General features: G+C 36.7%; 1 protein-coding gene across 7 annotated transcripts in view; it reads left to right on the forward strand.

Moving 5' to 3' along the window:
* Positions 1 to 18,755, forward strand: part of LRBA (LPS responsive beige-like anchor protein) — a 757,395-nt gene that overhangs the window by 583,314 nt on the left and 155,326 nt on the right. For all 7 annotated transcript variants that reach the window (XM_024977540.2, XM_024977539.2, XM_024977542.2 and 4 more), the window contains exon 47: positions 8,714 to 8,866. In XM_024977540.2, coding sequence (XP_024833308.1) covers positions 8,714 to 8,866 — 153 coding nt within the window. The remainder of the gene's footprint in view (positions 1 to 8,713; positions 8,867 to 18,755) is intronic.

The raw sequence follows: 18,755 nt of genomic DNA on the forward strand, positions 1-18,755 counted from the left end.
CTGTCTCCCCCTCTCTTCTTTCTTCCTTCTCTCTCCCCCTCTCCCTCTCTTTCTCTCTTCCTTCTCTCTGTTTTTCTGGCAGTCTGTCTTTCAGTCTCTCTGTGTTTCACATCCGCATTAGAGAGAGCTCAAGCTGTCTTACTTCTCTTGTAACGATGTAGAACACTCACACTCTAACTGAGCTGTATTTGTGTTCATCCTTGTTTTTGTACATAACTTATAGATTTATTAGTTTAACCAAATCTTTCTAACCCTTTTCTTTTTCATACATCAGTAAGTTAAATGATATACCTATGTACTAATATTTTTTTGGTGTTGAACTTTGTAGTCTTGTGTGTACAATGAACCATTTTTTGTTGTTCTTGTTATTCTTTGACAAAAAGTACTTGAGAAACTGAATAGTTTTCTTCTTATGCTACTTACATACTGGGCAGAAAAAAATTTTTTTTAAACACTTAGAAAATGTTCCTATCTTCCTAAATTATAAAAATGTACACAGGTCAGCTGTAGTTTGTTTTTTGAATTAGTGATCTTATATTTTTGTTCAGTGGAAAAATATAAATTGTTCATTAATATATTTTAGATACTGGTGTTAACTGTTCTTCCCCATACTTAAAGCAATATGTATGTATTTTATAACTTGCTCCAGAAAAGATTTCCGGTGGACGTTCTGTTTCCATCTTCTGGCAGTCAGTGCTTTCCTATTATTTGCATCATAATGGCCATTATCTCTCCCCAAATTACACTGTTCTGGAAGATAAGCATCTGAAACAGCAAAAGATACAGCGAAGATGTCCAGTCCAAATCTGCAGGTGAAAAAACGTGTTTGAAAGCAGGAAAGTGCTATAAAGTATTGAGAGTATTCATCATAAAATGAGGCATGTGAAGCTGTGCTGTCATTATTATTAAAAAGAAATAAATCTGTTTTAAATGTGATGGCTATTTAGTAGGAACTATTTTCTCAAATACTTTTGTGGTTAAATTGCCCTTAGGATTATGTTAAATGCTTTTAAGAATGTCTGTCATCATTGAGTTACCCGTTGGCTTTAAGAATCAGACAGGCAAGTCTCTAATTTAGGATTGTTATCAGGGCACATTAATGATGATAATAATTATAGTAAGATCTTTTGTGCTTGTAGAATTCTATATTATCTCATATTAGCCTCACAATAACCCTGTGCTTTAGAAATGGCACTTGAGCTAACTAAGGCTGCCCTGGTGGCTCAGATGGTTAAAGAATCTGCCAGCAGTGTGGGAGACACAGGTTTGATGCCTGGTTTGGGAAAATCCTCCAGAGAAGGGAATGGCAATCCACTCCAGTGTACTTGCCAAGAGAATTCCATGGACACGGGAGCCTGGTGGGCTATAGTTCATGGGGTTGCAAAGAGTCAGACACTACTGAGTGACTACACTTTCAAGGGTTAGAAAAGTTAAAACCATGTGACCAGTAAGTAGAATAGACAATATATAATCTAAAATTTTGCTTTCATATCTTTTTTTTACCATCAGTACCCCCAAAGCACTATACTTTAAATTAGTTACCATGCTGTCATGCTTATATTTGACTTGTCAGGATTTCATATTGTAACAAAAAGGGAAAAAAAATATTTTACTTTAGTTGTGATGTAGCATCTTTGTTCTTATTTCAGTTTTGATTTCTTTGGATTAAAAGACTAGTATTTGTCATGGTTGCCCGGGTGTTATTGAAGTGATGGTTTTAATTCAATGGATAGAATTGGTGACTATTAGAAGGCAAATTGTACAGCCTTGTTGCAGAGGCCATTCCATATCAATGCGGATCGTACCTTAGTAAAGAAAACCAAACACATGTGTGGTCACAACCAATCCTTGTCATCATGCCATGAAAGCCTGGGGATTTGTGATCAAAGCAATGGGCTTATCCTTAACTGTGGTATAACCTCTGGTTGAACCTTTCAAACTTTTATTTTAAGAGATGATACACTACGTTTTGACCATGTTACTTACCTCTAAGACCTATCCACCTAATTAAGTGATAGAGATTAAAATTATTGTCAGCAAGTCAAAAGAAAATGTGAATTGTAAATACCTCTGTCTTCTGTCAGTGTTGTTTACTTATCATTTTCCACTGATGTTTTAAAGAATTGCTGAACATGTGTTTTTTATCCAAAGCTGAATGTTCTGTTCTGATGAATATAAAACATACTTCACTTTGTAAATGTACGTTAGAAGTATTAGAGAGACATAATCTTTGACTGTGTCACTAAATTTCATCTGTCAAAGGAGATAATTCTGAACTGTAATATTTAGTGTTATATCAAGGCATGGTTCTTAGAAAGATGCTTTCAGGATTTAGATGGAATTCTGCATGTAACTTGAATGTCATTATCATCCATAGTAAAATGTAGGCAGTATATATACGTACTTGTTTCTTTGGTTAGATGTTGGTGTACCTCAGCTGAGTTCAGCTGTTTATTTCCTATTAGGAGGATATTCAACTTTCATCAACTGATTTACTTTTGCAGCTCTCCTTATAGTGAAATTATAATATGTTTTCAGTATATATACTTACTTTTTTTCTCAATTGTCTTTAATTGATGATGTCCTTTATACTATATTAGATACTTCATAATCTTTCTTCTCAGTTTTAATTTACTGGAAACGTGTCCATTTTTAAATTATCTCCTGTTCCATGTATATAGTCCTCTCTAAACCAGCTGAATAGTTCTTCATTGATCGTTGAAAACAAATGATAAATACATGTTTCAATATTTGTACGTCTTCTTAAGATAGTCTGCTTGTCAGAACTGTTCTTGTCTTTCCCCTCTGCTATTTATCTTTGATTGTAACTACCATTCTTCAACAGGTTTTTACTGAATATCTAAATGTGCCACTTACTCTGTCTAGGCTTTGGAGGTATAGCAAGACACATAAGTCCTTAATCTCCTGGAGCTGTCAATTAAAGGGAGCAATATAGTTTGATGAGTGTTATATTATGAATAGAGGAGGCAATGGCACCCCACTCCAGTACTCTTGCCTGGAAAATCCCATGGATGGAGGAGCCTGGAAGGCTGCAGTCCATGGGGTCACGGAAAGTCGGACACGACTGAGCGATTTCACTTTCACTTTTCACTTTCATGCATTGGAGAAGGAAATGGCAACCCACTCCAGTGTTCTTGCCTGGAGAATCCCAGGGACGGGGGAGCCTGGTGGGCTGCTGTCTATGGGGTCGCACAGAGTCAGACATGACTGAAGTGACTTCACATATTATGAAAGTACAATATATTATGTTCTTCTCCCCACAACTTTCTCTGACAACCCCAACGTCTAGGCATCCTTTTTTCTTTTGAATGTCTAGAAGGCTGTTTGTGTTTATAACCAGTTTACTCCCAATTAATATATCCTTTCACTGTTTAAGAATTTACATCTGTGATCTGTAGAGGGGAAGTAATACTTACGTCTCCATATTCCAGATCCTAACACACTTCTTTGTAGAGTAAAAATGAAGTGAATTTCTTTGTGATGGTGATTGCTGTATAACACTTCATATCTATCTAATGCTTATATCAAAGAATATCAAAGAATCAAGTAACGGGAACTTTAAAAAAGTTTTACTCTGCTCATAGCGAGTTCTATCATTTTGTTTCCTAGAAATAATTGTGAGTGAATATATTGGTACCTTTTTATTATTTAAATACAGTTGACTCTTGAACAACATAGGTTTGAACTGCATGGGTCCACTTATCTCTGGATTTTTTTCAATAGTCCCTGTCCAGGATTGGTTGAATCCATGGATTCAGAACCACCCATGCAGGATACAGAGGAACTGCAGATATGAAGTGCCAGTTTTTGACTGGGTGGAGGGTTGTTGTTGTTCAGTTGCTAAGTCATGTCCTGCTCTTTGCGACCCCATGAACTGCTAAGCATGCCAGACTTCCCTGTCCTTCACTGTCTCCCTGAGTTTGCTCAGATTGGTGTATATTGAGTCAGTGATGCTATCCAACCATCTCATCCTCTGTCGCCGCCTTCTCCTCTTGTTCTCAGTCTTTCCCAGCATCAGGGTCTTTTCCAGTGAGCCGGCTTAACGTACTGGAACTTCAGCACCAGACCTTCAGTGAATATTCAGGGTTGATTTCCTTTAGGCTGGATCTCCTTGCCGTCTAAAGGACTTTCAAGAGTCTTCTCCAACACCACAACGCAAAAGCACCAATTGTTCAGCACTCAGCCTTCTTTATGGTCCAACTCTCACATCCATACATTACTACTGGAAAAACTGTAGCTTTTACTATATGGACTTTTGTCGGCAGGGTAATGTCTCTGCTTTATAATACACTGTCTAGGTTTGTCATAGCTATTCTTCCAAGGGGCAAGCATTTTTTAATTTTGTGGCTGCAGTCATCATCTGCATTGATTTTGGAGCCCAAGAAAATGAAATCTGACACTGTTTCCACATTTTCCCCATCTATTTGCCATGAAGTGATAGGACTGGATGCCATGATCTTCGTTTTTTGAATATTGAGTTTTAAGCCAGCTTTTTCACTCTCCTGTTTCACCTTCATCATAAATCTCTCTTTAGTTCCTCTTTACTTTCTGTCATTAAAGTGGTATCATCTGCATATCTGAGGTTGTTGATATTTCTCCCAGCTTGTGATTCATCCACCCCGGCATTTCGCATGATATACTCTGCATATAAGTTAAATGTGTTTTCCAAGGATCAACTGTATAAATTTAAGTCCGTAACCACTAACTCAAGTGTATAAGAAATGTCCTCATTTGAATTCAGATCTTCATATCTGGTTGGTAGGAAATGTATTCACAGTCATTAGATGGTTAGGACAAAGGCCTCCTTTCCCAAGGCTTGAATGAGATACAGGATTATGTGGTACCTAAAAAAATTGGCTTTCACACATCTTCAGTTCATCTTTTTCACTAGTAATATATCCTCATTGTCTAGGATGTATGGTCTTTTGGAAGCTGGCAGCTCTGCTGGTTATCCTAGCTTGAGTTAAATATTTGCTGATGCCAGAAGCCCTGGTGCCAAGTGACTAGCTTACCTAAGTGCACCATCATGGAGCATGTGTGCAGGTGGGCAGATTGTTCTCTGTGTAAGGGGGCTTGACCGAAGGAAGGAAGAGAAGCCCAAATCTACCTATACTACACTCACCAAACTGAGTTCTCTTGTGACTGAATTAGCCCTGAAAGATTGCTTTTTTTCTAATTTATATAGAGGCACCATATGGACAAGCTGCAATCCTGACCACTACTTACCGTCCCCTAGGTTCCAGACTAGCCTCTCTATCCCCTCCCCTTCTCCTCTGGCTGACAGAACACTGACTACCAATTTTGAGAAACCTGATTCCCGAATTCTGGGGGAAATCTCTCTTCTCCTTGATTTCTATCTTTAAAAAGATACTCACCCTTGACACTACTTCTCCTGGGCATTTTACATAGTCTCCTGTTTGCTTAGACTTTCACAAAAGACAGAAAAAAAAGGATGTTTTCAGGAGGCCTCTTCTCTGGACTCTGCAAATATTCTGGAAATGCCTGAAATTTCAAATGTCTTGAAATTGGAAGGATGTATGGAGTGGGAGATTGAGGAGTAAAAAGTAAAGAAGCATAACACAGAATTCCCATCCCAATAAATTTCAAGTGAAATATTAAGCCTAATTTTTATTTGACTTATATTTTTTTGTTTAATCGTTTGTTTTGTATTGGGGTATAGGCAGTTAACAAACACTGTGGTGAGAGTTTCAGGTGAACAGCGAAAGGACTTAGCCATACATATACATGTATGTATTCCCCCTCAAAGCCCCCTCCCGTCCAGCCTGCTTCATAACAGTGAACAGAGTTCCATTAATTTTTAATTGATAAAGTTTACAATTTTAATTTTGAGCATCTTTATAGCATCCTTTATACAAAATGTATAGGGTATCTATCTTTAGTAGGAAATCACAAATAAAGTCTATGGTAATTATGGAAACTGATAAGTTTTTACCTCCCTCACAGCCTTATAACAATGATACAACTGAAAGTTTAACATGGTCCAGTCATATCTTTTATTAAAAATTTCTTGTTTGTTTTATATGTAATTTTGCTCTATTTTATTTTGAGATAAATTAACTGAATTTACATTTAGGGTAAGGGCTTCCCTGGTGGTTCAGATGGTAAAGAATCTATCTGCAAGATAGGTTCGATCCCTGGGTTGGGAAGGTCCTCTGGAGACGAAAATGGCAACCCACTCCAGTATTCTTGCTTGGAGAATTAATTCCATGGACAGAGGAGCCTGGTGGGCTACATAATGAACTAATATGTTTAAATAAAATGGGCCAGGAACAAAATATATTTCTGTTAATTGAATTTAGAACTTGTGAAAGAACCAATGAAGAGCATTTATGTTTTGAGCAAATATATTTTTGTCAGTTTATTTAACTAAATAAAATGAGAGATGTAGAAGATAGGAAAAAACATTAAAAAATCATAAGAACTTTGGTACTACATAAGAAGAATTAAACATTTTACTTAAAGAAATTTGCTATGAAAGGTCATTTGTCCCCTTTCTGCTTTCTAGATAAGGTCTCAAGAAAGAGTATATTTTTTGTATATTTTTACTGTGTAATATGTATCTCTGATTTATGATGCAGGTGACTGATCCCCCAAATAAAAACTTGGGAGAAACCTAGCATCTAGAATTCAGCCATTATAGTTGTTTTGACTCCTAGGAGAATTAATCCAGAGAAGCATAGTGTGTATAAAAGGCAGAAGAAGGATAACGTCCTTTGTGAGAGTTAGGGTGAGGTAGGGGTACCCAAGGATTACAGCATACTTCAGCAAAGTGAGAGTTATGAAGCGACGTATCCATATATGGTAGCAAGATGGCCATGGAATAAGTCGTATCCAACTCTTTTGTGACCCCATGGACTGTAGCCTGCCAGACTCCTCTGTCCTTGTAATTTCCCAAGCAAAACACTGGAGTGGGTTGCCATTTCCTTCTGCAGGGGATCTTCCTGCGTCAGGGATCGAACACAACGTCTCCTGCCTTCACAGGCAAGTTCTTTACCACTGAGCCACCATCAAAGCCCGTGTGTGTGTGTGTGTGTGTGTGTGTGTGTGTATGTAATTTTTTTAAGGAGAACTAATTTTCTTATTATGGAAAAATGGAAAGTTTTTGTTTACTTTTTTAAAAAAGTGCTTAGAATATATGTTAAAAACATCTTTAATATGTTTAGCACTGTGTATACTATGTAAGTAGAGTCTATGCTTATTTTATGACTAAGTACAGAGGCTTTAATTACATAGAGTTAAATGCCAGTCTAAATGTTTCTCTAATTTCCAAATTTATCATAAATCAGCTGTATAACCTTGGGCGAATTGCTTAAGTTCTTTCAGCCTTAGTTGATTCTTCAAATGGCGATGATACCTTACCTTGTAAAATTGTTGTGAAGATTAAATGTGATAAGTTGTGAAGTTTAAATGTGATGTTTATTAAGAGTTTATTTTAGTACTTGACTCATCTCATGCAGTAAATGTTATTTAGCTCAAACAAATTGAATATAGCTTTTTGTTGCATAAAATAGCACATATATGTCTTTTGTTAGACTTACACGCATCATTTTGGAGAAGAAAATCTTAAAATTTTTGTATAATCACTGTATCATTTTATTTATGATTAAAATTTTAATAGTACTCTTCCTTTAAAAATTTTTTTGTTAAGTTTAAATGTTTTTCAAGTTTAGTGATCATGTGCTTGTCAGGCATTTGGAGGACAGGGTCATTCCTATTCTGCTTAGTTAATTATTGTGATTGTAAACAAAGGATATACGGTTCAAAGTCAAGCAGCATTTCACATGGATGATGGAGGTGATAATAGCTTAATTCCTGCTGAATTTTTTTTCTTTGCTCTAGTGAATTCATACTGACCTTGTCCAAAATCTGATGACCTCCCTATTTTACTCAACCATTTGGAAAGCCAGGCTGCCATAGCTGGCCCTGAGGGGGTAGCTGAAAGACCACTGAGTCACTGACCCATGTCAAGACTGGATTTCAACTCTGATCTGTAGGACCTCTGAAATAATTATACATGGGGCTTATTGTACTCAAAAACCTAACTGGTTGCATTTTTGTGCTTGTTAAGTATCTTGTTAAAGTGTATTTTAAATGTCCTTATTTAAGTCGTATTTAATTTACTATTTCTCATGCAGGTCATTTTCTAGACTAATTATAAATTTTTATCTTTTATCAGAGTTAGTACCTTCAAACTAAACTTGAATGTTTTGAAATGTGAGCAAAATATATTATTACACCCTGGCTAACTTCATTGACTATCTTCCTGGTTCATGATGGACCAAAGCTTTTTAATGTTTATAAAGATTTTGGTTTTTTATGGCAAAAATTCTGTATACCTAAACAAAAGAATCTAGTTTAAGCTGTTGTTAATATTGTGGCATGTTAATCTCTGTTTATATGTTTTCTAACCTCGAATATTACTCAAATGTTGGTATTTTAAGGGTTTTGAGGTTATAAGGAAAGCATATGACCACGCAGTAAGGTGTTTTTTTTTAATGGATGTGATCTGTCAGCCTTGATAGAACTTTGTGATGGAGCTAGGATATGAAAAGAGAAAAAATTTTCATATGTTTATTTTGTTCTTCTGCATAATAAGAGATGTTTGGCTTTTTATAAATACCTTCAATTTTCTACAGATTATAATATGACTTTGTCTTTTATTTTTATATAGGAGTTGATCCCTGAATTTTATTATCTCTCTGAGATGTTTGTCAACTTCAATAATTATAATCTTGGAGTAATGGATGATGGGACAGTAGTGTCTGATGTTGAACTTCCTCCTTGGGCCAAAACCTCAGAAGAATTTGTTCGCATAAACAGATTGGTAAGTTGGAATCATCTACTCTGTCTGTCATGAAACTTTTCTCAAAGTGTATTCCATGTGTTGGTATAATCATTAACCCTTACTCTTCTGAACAAAACTGTAGTTGATAAGGATAACTGAAAGTGACATGATAGTTCATAAATCTCTGTATATACTTTATAAAATCTTATTGACTTGAAAGGTATAATGGTTTATTTTGTGCAGGATTTAGGCTACTTTTATATGAATGTGGCGATTCAAGATTATAAGTGAAAGTTACAAGTGAATTTCTTAGAGAATGCTATGCTTTTTCAAACACGAGTTTCTGGTACCATTAGAAGTACATGATTCTGTGTTCCAGGTTAGAAGGCCATTGAGCATTTTGAAATAGAAAAAGATTTTCAAATTCTAACCTATGTCTATCTTTTAAAGGAAATTTCATGTAATATTTAGAATAGGAAAACTTTAAAATTTAAAAATGTGTTTACAAAACACTCTTAAGAATCCTCCAGTGGACTCTTTAATGTCCTCTGTTTTATGGGTTCTAGATTATTCTATGAAAAACTAATATGACTTTTCCTTTTTTCCCTTAACTTTCAAAAATGCTGGGAATCAGGAAGCCTTATTCTGTTTTTTTAAAGTAGTATCTTTATCATGCTTCATACTAAAAATTGAATGTGAAATTCATTGTGTTTTTAATTTACACCAAAACAAAAATGTTTTCTTTGGGGGGTACCACTAAGACGGGTGGCACTGAGAGTGGGCATCAGAGGGCAGACACTGAAACCACAATCACAGAAAACTCAGCAATCTTATCACAGGGACCAGAGCCTTGGCTAACTCAGTGGAACTATGAGCCATGCCGTGCAGGGCCACCCAACACAGGTGGGTCATGGTGGAGAGTTCTGACAAAATGTGGTCCACTGGAGAAGGGAATGGCAAACTACTTCATTATTCTTGCCTTGAGAACCCCAAGAACAGTATGAAAAGGCAAAAAGATAGGACACTGAAAGATGAACTCCCCAGGTCAGTAGGTTCCCAATATGCTGCTGGAGATTAGTGGAGAAATAACTCCAGAAAGAATGAAGAGATGGAGCCAAAGCAAAAACTACACCCAGTTGTGGATGTGACTGGTGATGGAAGCAAGGTCCGATGCTGTAAAGAGCAATATTGCATAGGAACCTGGAATGCCAGGTCCATGAATCAAGGCAAACTGGAAGTGGTCAAACAGGAGACGGCAAGAGTAAATGTCGACATTCTAGGAATCAGCAAACTCAAATGGACTGGAATGGGTGAATATAACTCAGATGACCATTATATATACTACTGTGGGCAAGAATCCCTCAGAAGAAATGGAGTAGCCCTCATAGTCAACGAAAGAGTCTGAAATGCAGTACTTGGATGCAATCTCAAAAACGACAGAATGATCTCTGTTCATTTCCGAGGCGAACCATTCAATATCACGGTAATCCAAGTCTATGCCTCAACCAGTAAGGCTGAAGAAGCTGAAGTTGAATGGTGCTATGAAGACCTACAAGACCTTTTGGAACTAACACCCCAAAAAGATGTCCTTTTCATTATAGGGGACTGGAATGCAAAAGTAGGAAGTCAAGAAACACCTGGAGTAACAGGCAAATTTGTCCTTGGAGTACAGAATGAAGCAGGGCAAAGGGTAACAGAGTTTTGTCAAGAGAACGCACTGGTCATAGCAAACACCCACTTCCAACAACACAATAGAAGACTCTACACATGGGCATCACCAGATGGTCAATACCGAAACCAGATTGAGAATATTCTTTGCAGCCAAAGATGGAGAAGCTCTATACAGTCAGCAAAAACAAGACCAGGAGCTGACTATGGCTCAGATCAAAAATTCCTTATTGCAAAATTCAGACTTAAATGGAAGAAAGTGCAGAAAACCACTAGACCATTCAGGTATGACCTAAATCAAATCCCTTACGATTATACAGTGAAAGTGATAAATAGATTTCAGGGACTACATCTAATAGACAGAGTGCCTGAAGAACAATGGATGGAGGTTCGTGACATTGTACAGGAGACAGGGATCAAGACCATTCCCAAGAAAAAGAAATGCAAAAAAGTAAAATGCCTGTCTGAGGAGGCCTTACAAGTAGCTGTGAAAAGAAGAGAAGCTAAAAGCAAAGGAAAAAGGAAAGATATTCCCATTTGAATGCAGAGTTCCAAAGAATAGCAAGGAGAGATAAGAAAGCCTTCCTCAGTGATCATTGAAAAGAAATAGAGGAAAACAATAGAATGGGAAAGACTAGAGATCTCTTCAAGAAAATGAGAGATACCAAGGGAAGATTTCATGCAAAAATGGGTTCAATAAAGGACAGAAATGATGTGGACATAAAAGAAGCAGAAGATACTAAGAAGAGGTGGCAGGAATATTCAGAAGAACTGTACAAAAAAGATCTTCACGACCCAGATAATCACAATGGTGTGATCACTCACCTAGAGCCAAACATCCTGGAATGTGAAGTCAAGTGGGCCTTAGAAAGCATCACTACGAACAAAGCTAGTGGAGGTGATGGAATTCCAATTGAGCTAGTTCAAATCCTAAAAGATGATGCTGTGAAAGTGCTGCACTCAATATGACAACAAATTTGGAAAACTCAGCAGTGGCCCCAGGACTGGAAAAGGTCAGTTTTCATTCCAGTCCCAAAGGAAGGCAGTGCCAAAGACTGTTCAAACTATCACACAATTGCAGTCATCTCACACGCTAGTAAAGTAATGCTCAAAATTCTCCAAGCCAGGCTTCAGCAATACGTGAACCATGACCTTTCATATGTTCAACCTGGTTTTAGAAAAGGCATAGAAACCAGAGATCACACTGCTAACATCTGTGGGGTCATCAAAAAAATGAGAGAGTTTCAGAAAAACATCTGTTTCTGCTTTATTGACTATGCCAAAGCCTTTGACTGTGTGGACCACAACAAACTATGGAAAATTCTTAAAGAGATGGGAATACCAGACCACCTGATCTGCCTCTTGAGAAGTCTGTACAGGTCAGGAAGCAACAGAACTGGATGTGGAACAACAGACTGGTTCCAAATAGGAAAAGGAGTACGTCAAGGCTGTATATTGACACCCTGCTTATTTAACTTATATGCAGAGTACATCATGAGAAATGCTGTTGTGCTGCCTGAAGCACAAGCTGGAATCAAGATTGCTGGGAGAAATATCGGTAACCTCAGATATGCAGATGACACCACCCTTATGGCAGAAAGTGAAGAAGAACTAAAGAGCCTCTTGATGAAAGAGAAGGGTGAAAAAGTTGGCTTAAAGCTCAACATTCAGAAAACGAAGATCATGGCATCCGGTCCCACCACTTCATGGGAAATAGATGGGGAAACAGTGGAAACAGTGGCTGACTTTATTTTTGGGGGCTCCAAAATCACTGCAGATGGTGACTGCAGCCATGAATTTAAAAGACGCTTACTCCTTGGAAGGAAAGTAATTACCAACCTAGATAGCATATTAAAAAGCAGAGATATTACTTTGCCAACAAAAGTCCATCTAGTCAAAGGTATGGTTTTTCCAGTAGTCTTGTATGGATGTGAGAGTTGGACTATAAAGAAAGGTGAGTGCTGAAGAATTTTGTTTTTGAACTGTGGTGCTGGAGAAGACTCTTGAGAGTCCCTTGGACTGTAAGGAGATCCAAACAGTCCATCATAAAGGAGATCAGTCCTAATTGTTCATTGGAAAGACTGATGTCTAAGCTGAAACTCCAATGCTTTGGCCTGATGCGAAGAGCTGACTCATTTGAAAAACCCGTGATGCTGGGAAAGATTGAGGACATGAGGAGAAGGGGACGACAGAGGATGAGATGGTATCACCACTCAGTGGACATGGGTTTGTGTGAACTGTGGGAGTTGGTTGGTGATGGACAGGGAGGCCTGGCGTGCTGTGGTCCATGGGGTTGCAAAGAGTTGGACACGATTGAGCAACTAAACTGAACCAAAAACAAAATTATTTCATTTTCGTTTTCTTGATGCCTTTTCTTACTTTATCTACCAACGATTATATTTTAATCCTGTACTGTAGATCCTATTTGTAATCTTGCTTTTATTCATATTTCACATTTTATGTATACTGGAAGCAATTTGAAGGAGTGGAAGGAACATAGGCTTTGACATTAGACTTTTTTTCCTAATCCTGAATCACATTGCTGGTTATGGGACATTAGGCAGTTCAACCTTTCTGAACCTTGGTTTCCTCACTGAAATTTGAAAATTATTTGCATAAAGCTACAATTATGTATGTAGAATATCGTGAGTTTTCTCTGGCTTATAGGAAACATTTAGTAAATAGCACCTAACATTATTCTATCACAGTCTTAAGGTACCTGTTGCATTTTGGTTTACCTCACACATTTTTCAAGATTTTCAACTTACTATAATTAAAATGGAAGCCTAAGACAAAGCTTAGTTCTGAAAGATGTGGAAGGAATGTTAAACTTTTATATGTGGCAACTGTCTATCATTGTGCGATTTTTTTTTTTTTAACCCCCTTCAGCAGTGCATAGATGTCAGTAGAAGGTACAGTGATTCAGTAGTTTTCGGGATGGTGGGTGAGTTTGTTTTTACCTACAGTTATTTTCTACATTTCCAGAACACATTTACTAGGTTTAATCGACAAACCATAAAAGCCACCTTTTAAAAAGTTCTCAATTCAATGAGTTTTAGCAAATTTATAGAATTGTGTAAGCATCAACACAGTCAGCTCACATCACTCCAGAATGTTTCCTGCTATATGTTTGCTCCCAATCCTAGTTCTGGGCAATCACTGATTCTGTCTCTATAGCTCTTCTTTTTCTAGAAATCTTACATGGATAGAAACCTGAGGAGTGTAGTCATTTTGTACCTGGCTCTCTTACTGAGCATGATGTTCTTGAGACTCATCTTGTGCATATAGCAGAAGTTTCTTTGTGTTGCTGCATATTATCCCTTTGCATACATAATAACATATTTTGTTTATTTACCAGCTTACAGATATTTGGCTTTTTTCCAGTTTTAGGCTATTAAGAATATTTGCATGTATCTTAGAGTCACTATCTGTTTTCATTTCTCTTGGATAGATTCCTAGGAGTTTTAATCCTTGAGTCATATGATAAGAGTAGGGCTTCCCAGGTGGTACAGTGGTAAACAATCTGCCTGCCAATGCAGGAGATGTGGGTTTGATCCCTGGGTTGGGAAGGTTCCCTGGAGTAGGAAATGGCAACCTGTTCCAGTACACTTGCCTGGAAAATCCCATGGACGAGGAACCTGGCAGACTGCAGTCCATGGGGTTGCACAGAGTCAGACATGACTGACCACATGCACACGTGATAAGAATATACTTACTGTTTTGCATTCCCGTACACAGTATGTGAAGTTTCAGTTTGCCATATCCTTGCAAAGGTTTGTACTTGTCGATCTTTTTTACTTTAGCTCTTCAGTGATTCATTGTGATTTTAATTTGTGTTTCAGTAATGACTAGCGGTGTTGACCATCTTTTCACAGGCTTATTTTCTACTCATATATTCTTTGGTGAACTATCTATTCAAATCTTCTGCCTGTTTTTTAATTGTGTTGTTTGTCTTTTTATTATTTTGTTGTAAGACATCTTTATATATTCCCCATAAAAGTTCTTTGTCCAACATATGTTTTGCAGATCTTTTTCTCAGTTTGTGGCTTGTCTTTTGCTTTTTAATGGTTCCTTCTGAATCACCATTTTGAATGAATGTTTTTGTTAACTATTAGGTGGATATAAGATAAAATCTATATAATATTTGAAAGATATAAATAGTCATTCCCATTCTTGAGAAATATATCCCTTATAAAAATTGAAATCATTTTTGTGATCATTATTGAAACATTTTTTTCTCAATTTAAACTTTTAAGTCTCAAGGGAACCAGTTGTCTGTTAATTCATTAATTCATCATTGCCATGTTTAGTATGGCTACAAATACAAAGAAATTTGTTAAAGTATTTCTTTAAAAAAAGGTCTAAGAGGCAGAATCATTTGAATAAATTATATTTAAAACTCTTCAGTAATATTTTGACATTTAAGGAAATATGATTATATAAAGTAAGGTAAGCCACTCTCCTGACAGTACCCTCACCCGTACTCAGACTGCTCTCTCCTCGGAAAAACCAGGTCTATTTGGAACAAGTCTTCCATGGACACGGAGGAAAAGAAGGTGGCAGCTTACCAAATTGTTTTTCATTGAAGCTTCAGTTTTGCCTGCTCATGCTTAGATATGATTATGAAATTTTATACAGTGTTTAATAATACTCGCACATTTATTATAACTGAAATAAGTAAGTAAGTGTTAGTTATTCCGTCATGTCTCTTTGAAACCACATGGGCTATAGCCTGCCAGACTCCTCTGTCCATGGGATTCTCCAGGCAAGAATACTGGAGTGGGTTGCCATTCCCTTCTCCAAGGGGATCTTCCCAACCTAGGGGTTGAACCTTGGTTGCCTGCGTGGCAGGTGGATTCTTTACTGTCTGAGCCACCAAGGAAGCCCATTATAACTTATTATTGAATTATTAAACATTTTTCCCAGCGATTCCGCTTCCTGCAAACTTGACAGATGTCTTCATAGTTCAGGCGTCTGAATAAGCTTATATTTGTAACAGAGCTCATAAAAATTCACTGGAAATTAAATTCAAACATTTTATAGTACAGTATTTACCTCTCTGATAATTTTAACTCCTAATTCGTAAAGTACATAATTTTTCTTACATGTGTCTTTATGAAAGAATTTAATAACTCATTCATTCTTTGAAAAATGTTTATTTTGCACCTATGATGAACAAAGCTTTCCTACAGTGCCGTTCATATTGACTCGTTTTAAAGTTCTCTGTTGACTCTCTGTGACTAAACTGTTAGTATGGTGTTTTATGTGTCTGTTAGCATGCTATCACGTAAGGGTTTTATCCCCCTCCTCTTTGGGGTTTACCTCTTCAAGTCCACAGATTTTATGCAATGATTGTAGCTCATGAAATGCATACTACTTTGATCTGTGACCTTTTTGTGGTGCTAATCGGGTTCCTGATATCATTATACCTTACTCATTAATCATATTTCCTGCAGCCCGTCAGGCAGCCAGACAGAGCAAGTCCCTGTTTTCAGCCCTCTGTTGGCAGGTTTCTGCTTTTCCAGATTATTACAGACGATACTTTGGCTTCTCATAGTCAGAGCCACATCAAGCTGTGTGTTACAATTAAAGTCAGATGGTCCTCAGGTTGAACAGGGATATAGTGTTGCAGCTGTCTCTCTTCCTGGAACAAACCAGCACCAAGAGCAGATGATCTATAGGACAGTGAATAATAACAGATTGTACAGTACTCCACTGGTAGCAGGGGATCCCAGATTTAATTAACTGACATACTCATTTTAAGATACCCAGCACGTCTTTTTTAAGTATTTGGTTGCCCAGATATTATCTCAAGGGAATAGAATATTTTTAGGAGCATGATTCTGATGTTGGACAGTAACCCTACATTTTCTTTTTTTTTGGAGGACTCTAACTGCTACCTTACCTAACCATGTTACTCCTTAGAGCTTTCTGTAGGTAGTGAAGATCTAAATAAGAATTACTGAATTGGCTAAAGTGTTGAATGTATATACAAAATCCTGTGTATTTTAGAAGGAAAACCCTCAGAGGTCTGATTATTCTTTCAGGTATATAAATTAAATTTTCTTTGTTCTGAAGAGTTGGAATCAGGGAAAAGCCAAAGCGGTCTTAACTACATCCCAGAGAGTGGTCTGTGTTATTTAATATTACCTAGATCAGGAAAAAAAAAAATATTCCAAATGCTGCTTCAGAAATATAAATGAGAAACAGGCCTTCATACTTTCAAATAATATAAAAATGTATGAGTTCAGATTGCTCATCATTTATCTCATGATATAATGTCAATGTTATGGACCTATATTACACTGCCTCTTAGAACCCTTGAGTTTTACGTTGAATAAGAGACATAAGACATAATAAGGAAACCATGTTCTCAGCAGTAATGTTACTTTAAAAGTTTATAGCAGTTGGTGAAGTGGAGCGTTTTGTTTTAGCTGCAGGATGTATAGTTTATCCAAGTTATAATAGTAATTTGTTCATTTAACCAGTACTTACTAAGTTGCCTGTTTGTATAGCAGCACTGTTAGTTAGACTCAGTGAACCAGACAGAGAGTATCTGTACTCTTTGGAGATTACTTCCTGTTTGATAACTGAGGTTGTTGAAACAGAAAGCTTTTCAGGGCTGAGAGGTGGCATGAATTTAATAAAGGGCATCTTCTACTGATGAATTGCACTCAGGTTACCAGTTAGAATCCCATTTGCTTTTGTGTGTTTTCTATAGCTTCTCTCTTTCCTGCTGTGTCATAAAAGTGATATGAGTTGTCACTTGCTTGAAAAGGTAAAGAAAAATAAAGTGAGTATGTTTTCTTCTTTCCAAGAAGACATGGACAGATTAAAAGTGATTTTGTATTGTTTTCTAACAGAAAAATTAAATTTTCATTTTTTATTTCACCACCTACCTTGTCTTTTCCTGTCTATGCTAAAGTTTAAGTCTATTGAGGATAAGCCTTCATAGATCTTATGTATGTGAATGAACTTGGTCAGTCTTTTCTAACTTTTCAGAGCACTGACTAGGGAACATTTTTTTAAAACAAAAAATGTTTTGTTTAAAAACCAAAATTTTTTTAAACAAGCTTTTTAGAATACAGGTTCTAGAAGCTAACATTTTTTTTTCATACTATTCCTTTTCCAATTGCCTTTTATTTTCCACATTGATAATGATGTGGCAAAGAATATAAGTTGTCAGAGCAATATAGTTTATAATAATTATTCTCAACTATGGGCATATCCTTTCCTCCACCTCCCTCATTGGATCTAAATCCTGGGAGGATGGGGATAGATTTTTATTAGTAGTTTTTCAATCTAAAGCTATTATTGTTTGGTTTGCCTTTAATCCTGCTATGTAATTTGCTGTTAAATCTAGTTCAAAAAGAACACCTAAATAAGTGGGGGGCAAAAGATGTGTTGGTAGATTAATTCTCTCCTAATGTATTTATAAATTCACTATAGAATCCAGTCCAAGTTCCAATAGAATTGTTTTGTTTTGTTGGAATGTGAAAACCTGATTGCAGAGGTCAAAGGACCAATTATAGTCAAAATCCTTTCTGAAAGCAAGAACAATTTCAGAGGGACTTGTTTTACTATATGTCAATAGTTATTATAAAGCTGTAGTAATTATGGAGAATTAGGAAAAAGAGACTAATAAAAGTGAACAGAGAACCCAGAAACGGACAAAGGCATATAAAGAAACTTCATCTGTCATAGAGTTGGTATTACAAATCTGTAGCAAAGGAAGGGCTTGTCAACTTAGATGCTGAGATAAATAGTAATTTTGTGTTGATTCCCAAGGGCTGCCATAACAAAGTGACGGAAGTACGGGGTGGCCAAAGAACAGGAATATGTTGTCTCAGTTCTGGAGACTAGAACTCTGCAATCATAGTTCGGCAAGGTTGGTTCCTTCTGAGGGTTGTGGAGGAAGGATCAGATCTAGATCTCTTGCTGGCCTGTGTTTAGCTGTGTTCTTCTCTAAACATCATCCTCCCTTTACGTGTGTCTATCTGTGTATCTAGACTTTCCCTTTTAATAAGGGCTCCAGTTATATTGCGTTAGGGATACACTCTACTCCAGTATGACCTCATCTTAACATAAATAATTACATGTGTAATGGCCCTATTTCCAAATAAGGTCACATTCTGAGATACTGGAAAGTTAGAATTTCAACAAATAAATTTTGGGGGATACTGTTCAACCCATAACAGATATTAATATGGAAAAAAAGTTAGGACCTTATATCAAAAATGAAAATTAAAACATATTAAAG

Source organism: Bos taurus, chromosome 17 (genome assembly GCF_002263795.3).
Source record: "Bos taurus isolate L1 Dominette 01449 registration number 42190680 breed Hereford chromosome 17, ARS-UCD2.0, whole genome shotgun sequence".
Classification (NCBI taxonomy): domain Eukaryota; kingdom Metazoa; phylum Chordata; class Mammalia; order Artiodactyla; family Bovidae; genus Bos; species Bos taurus.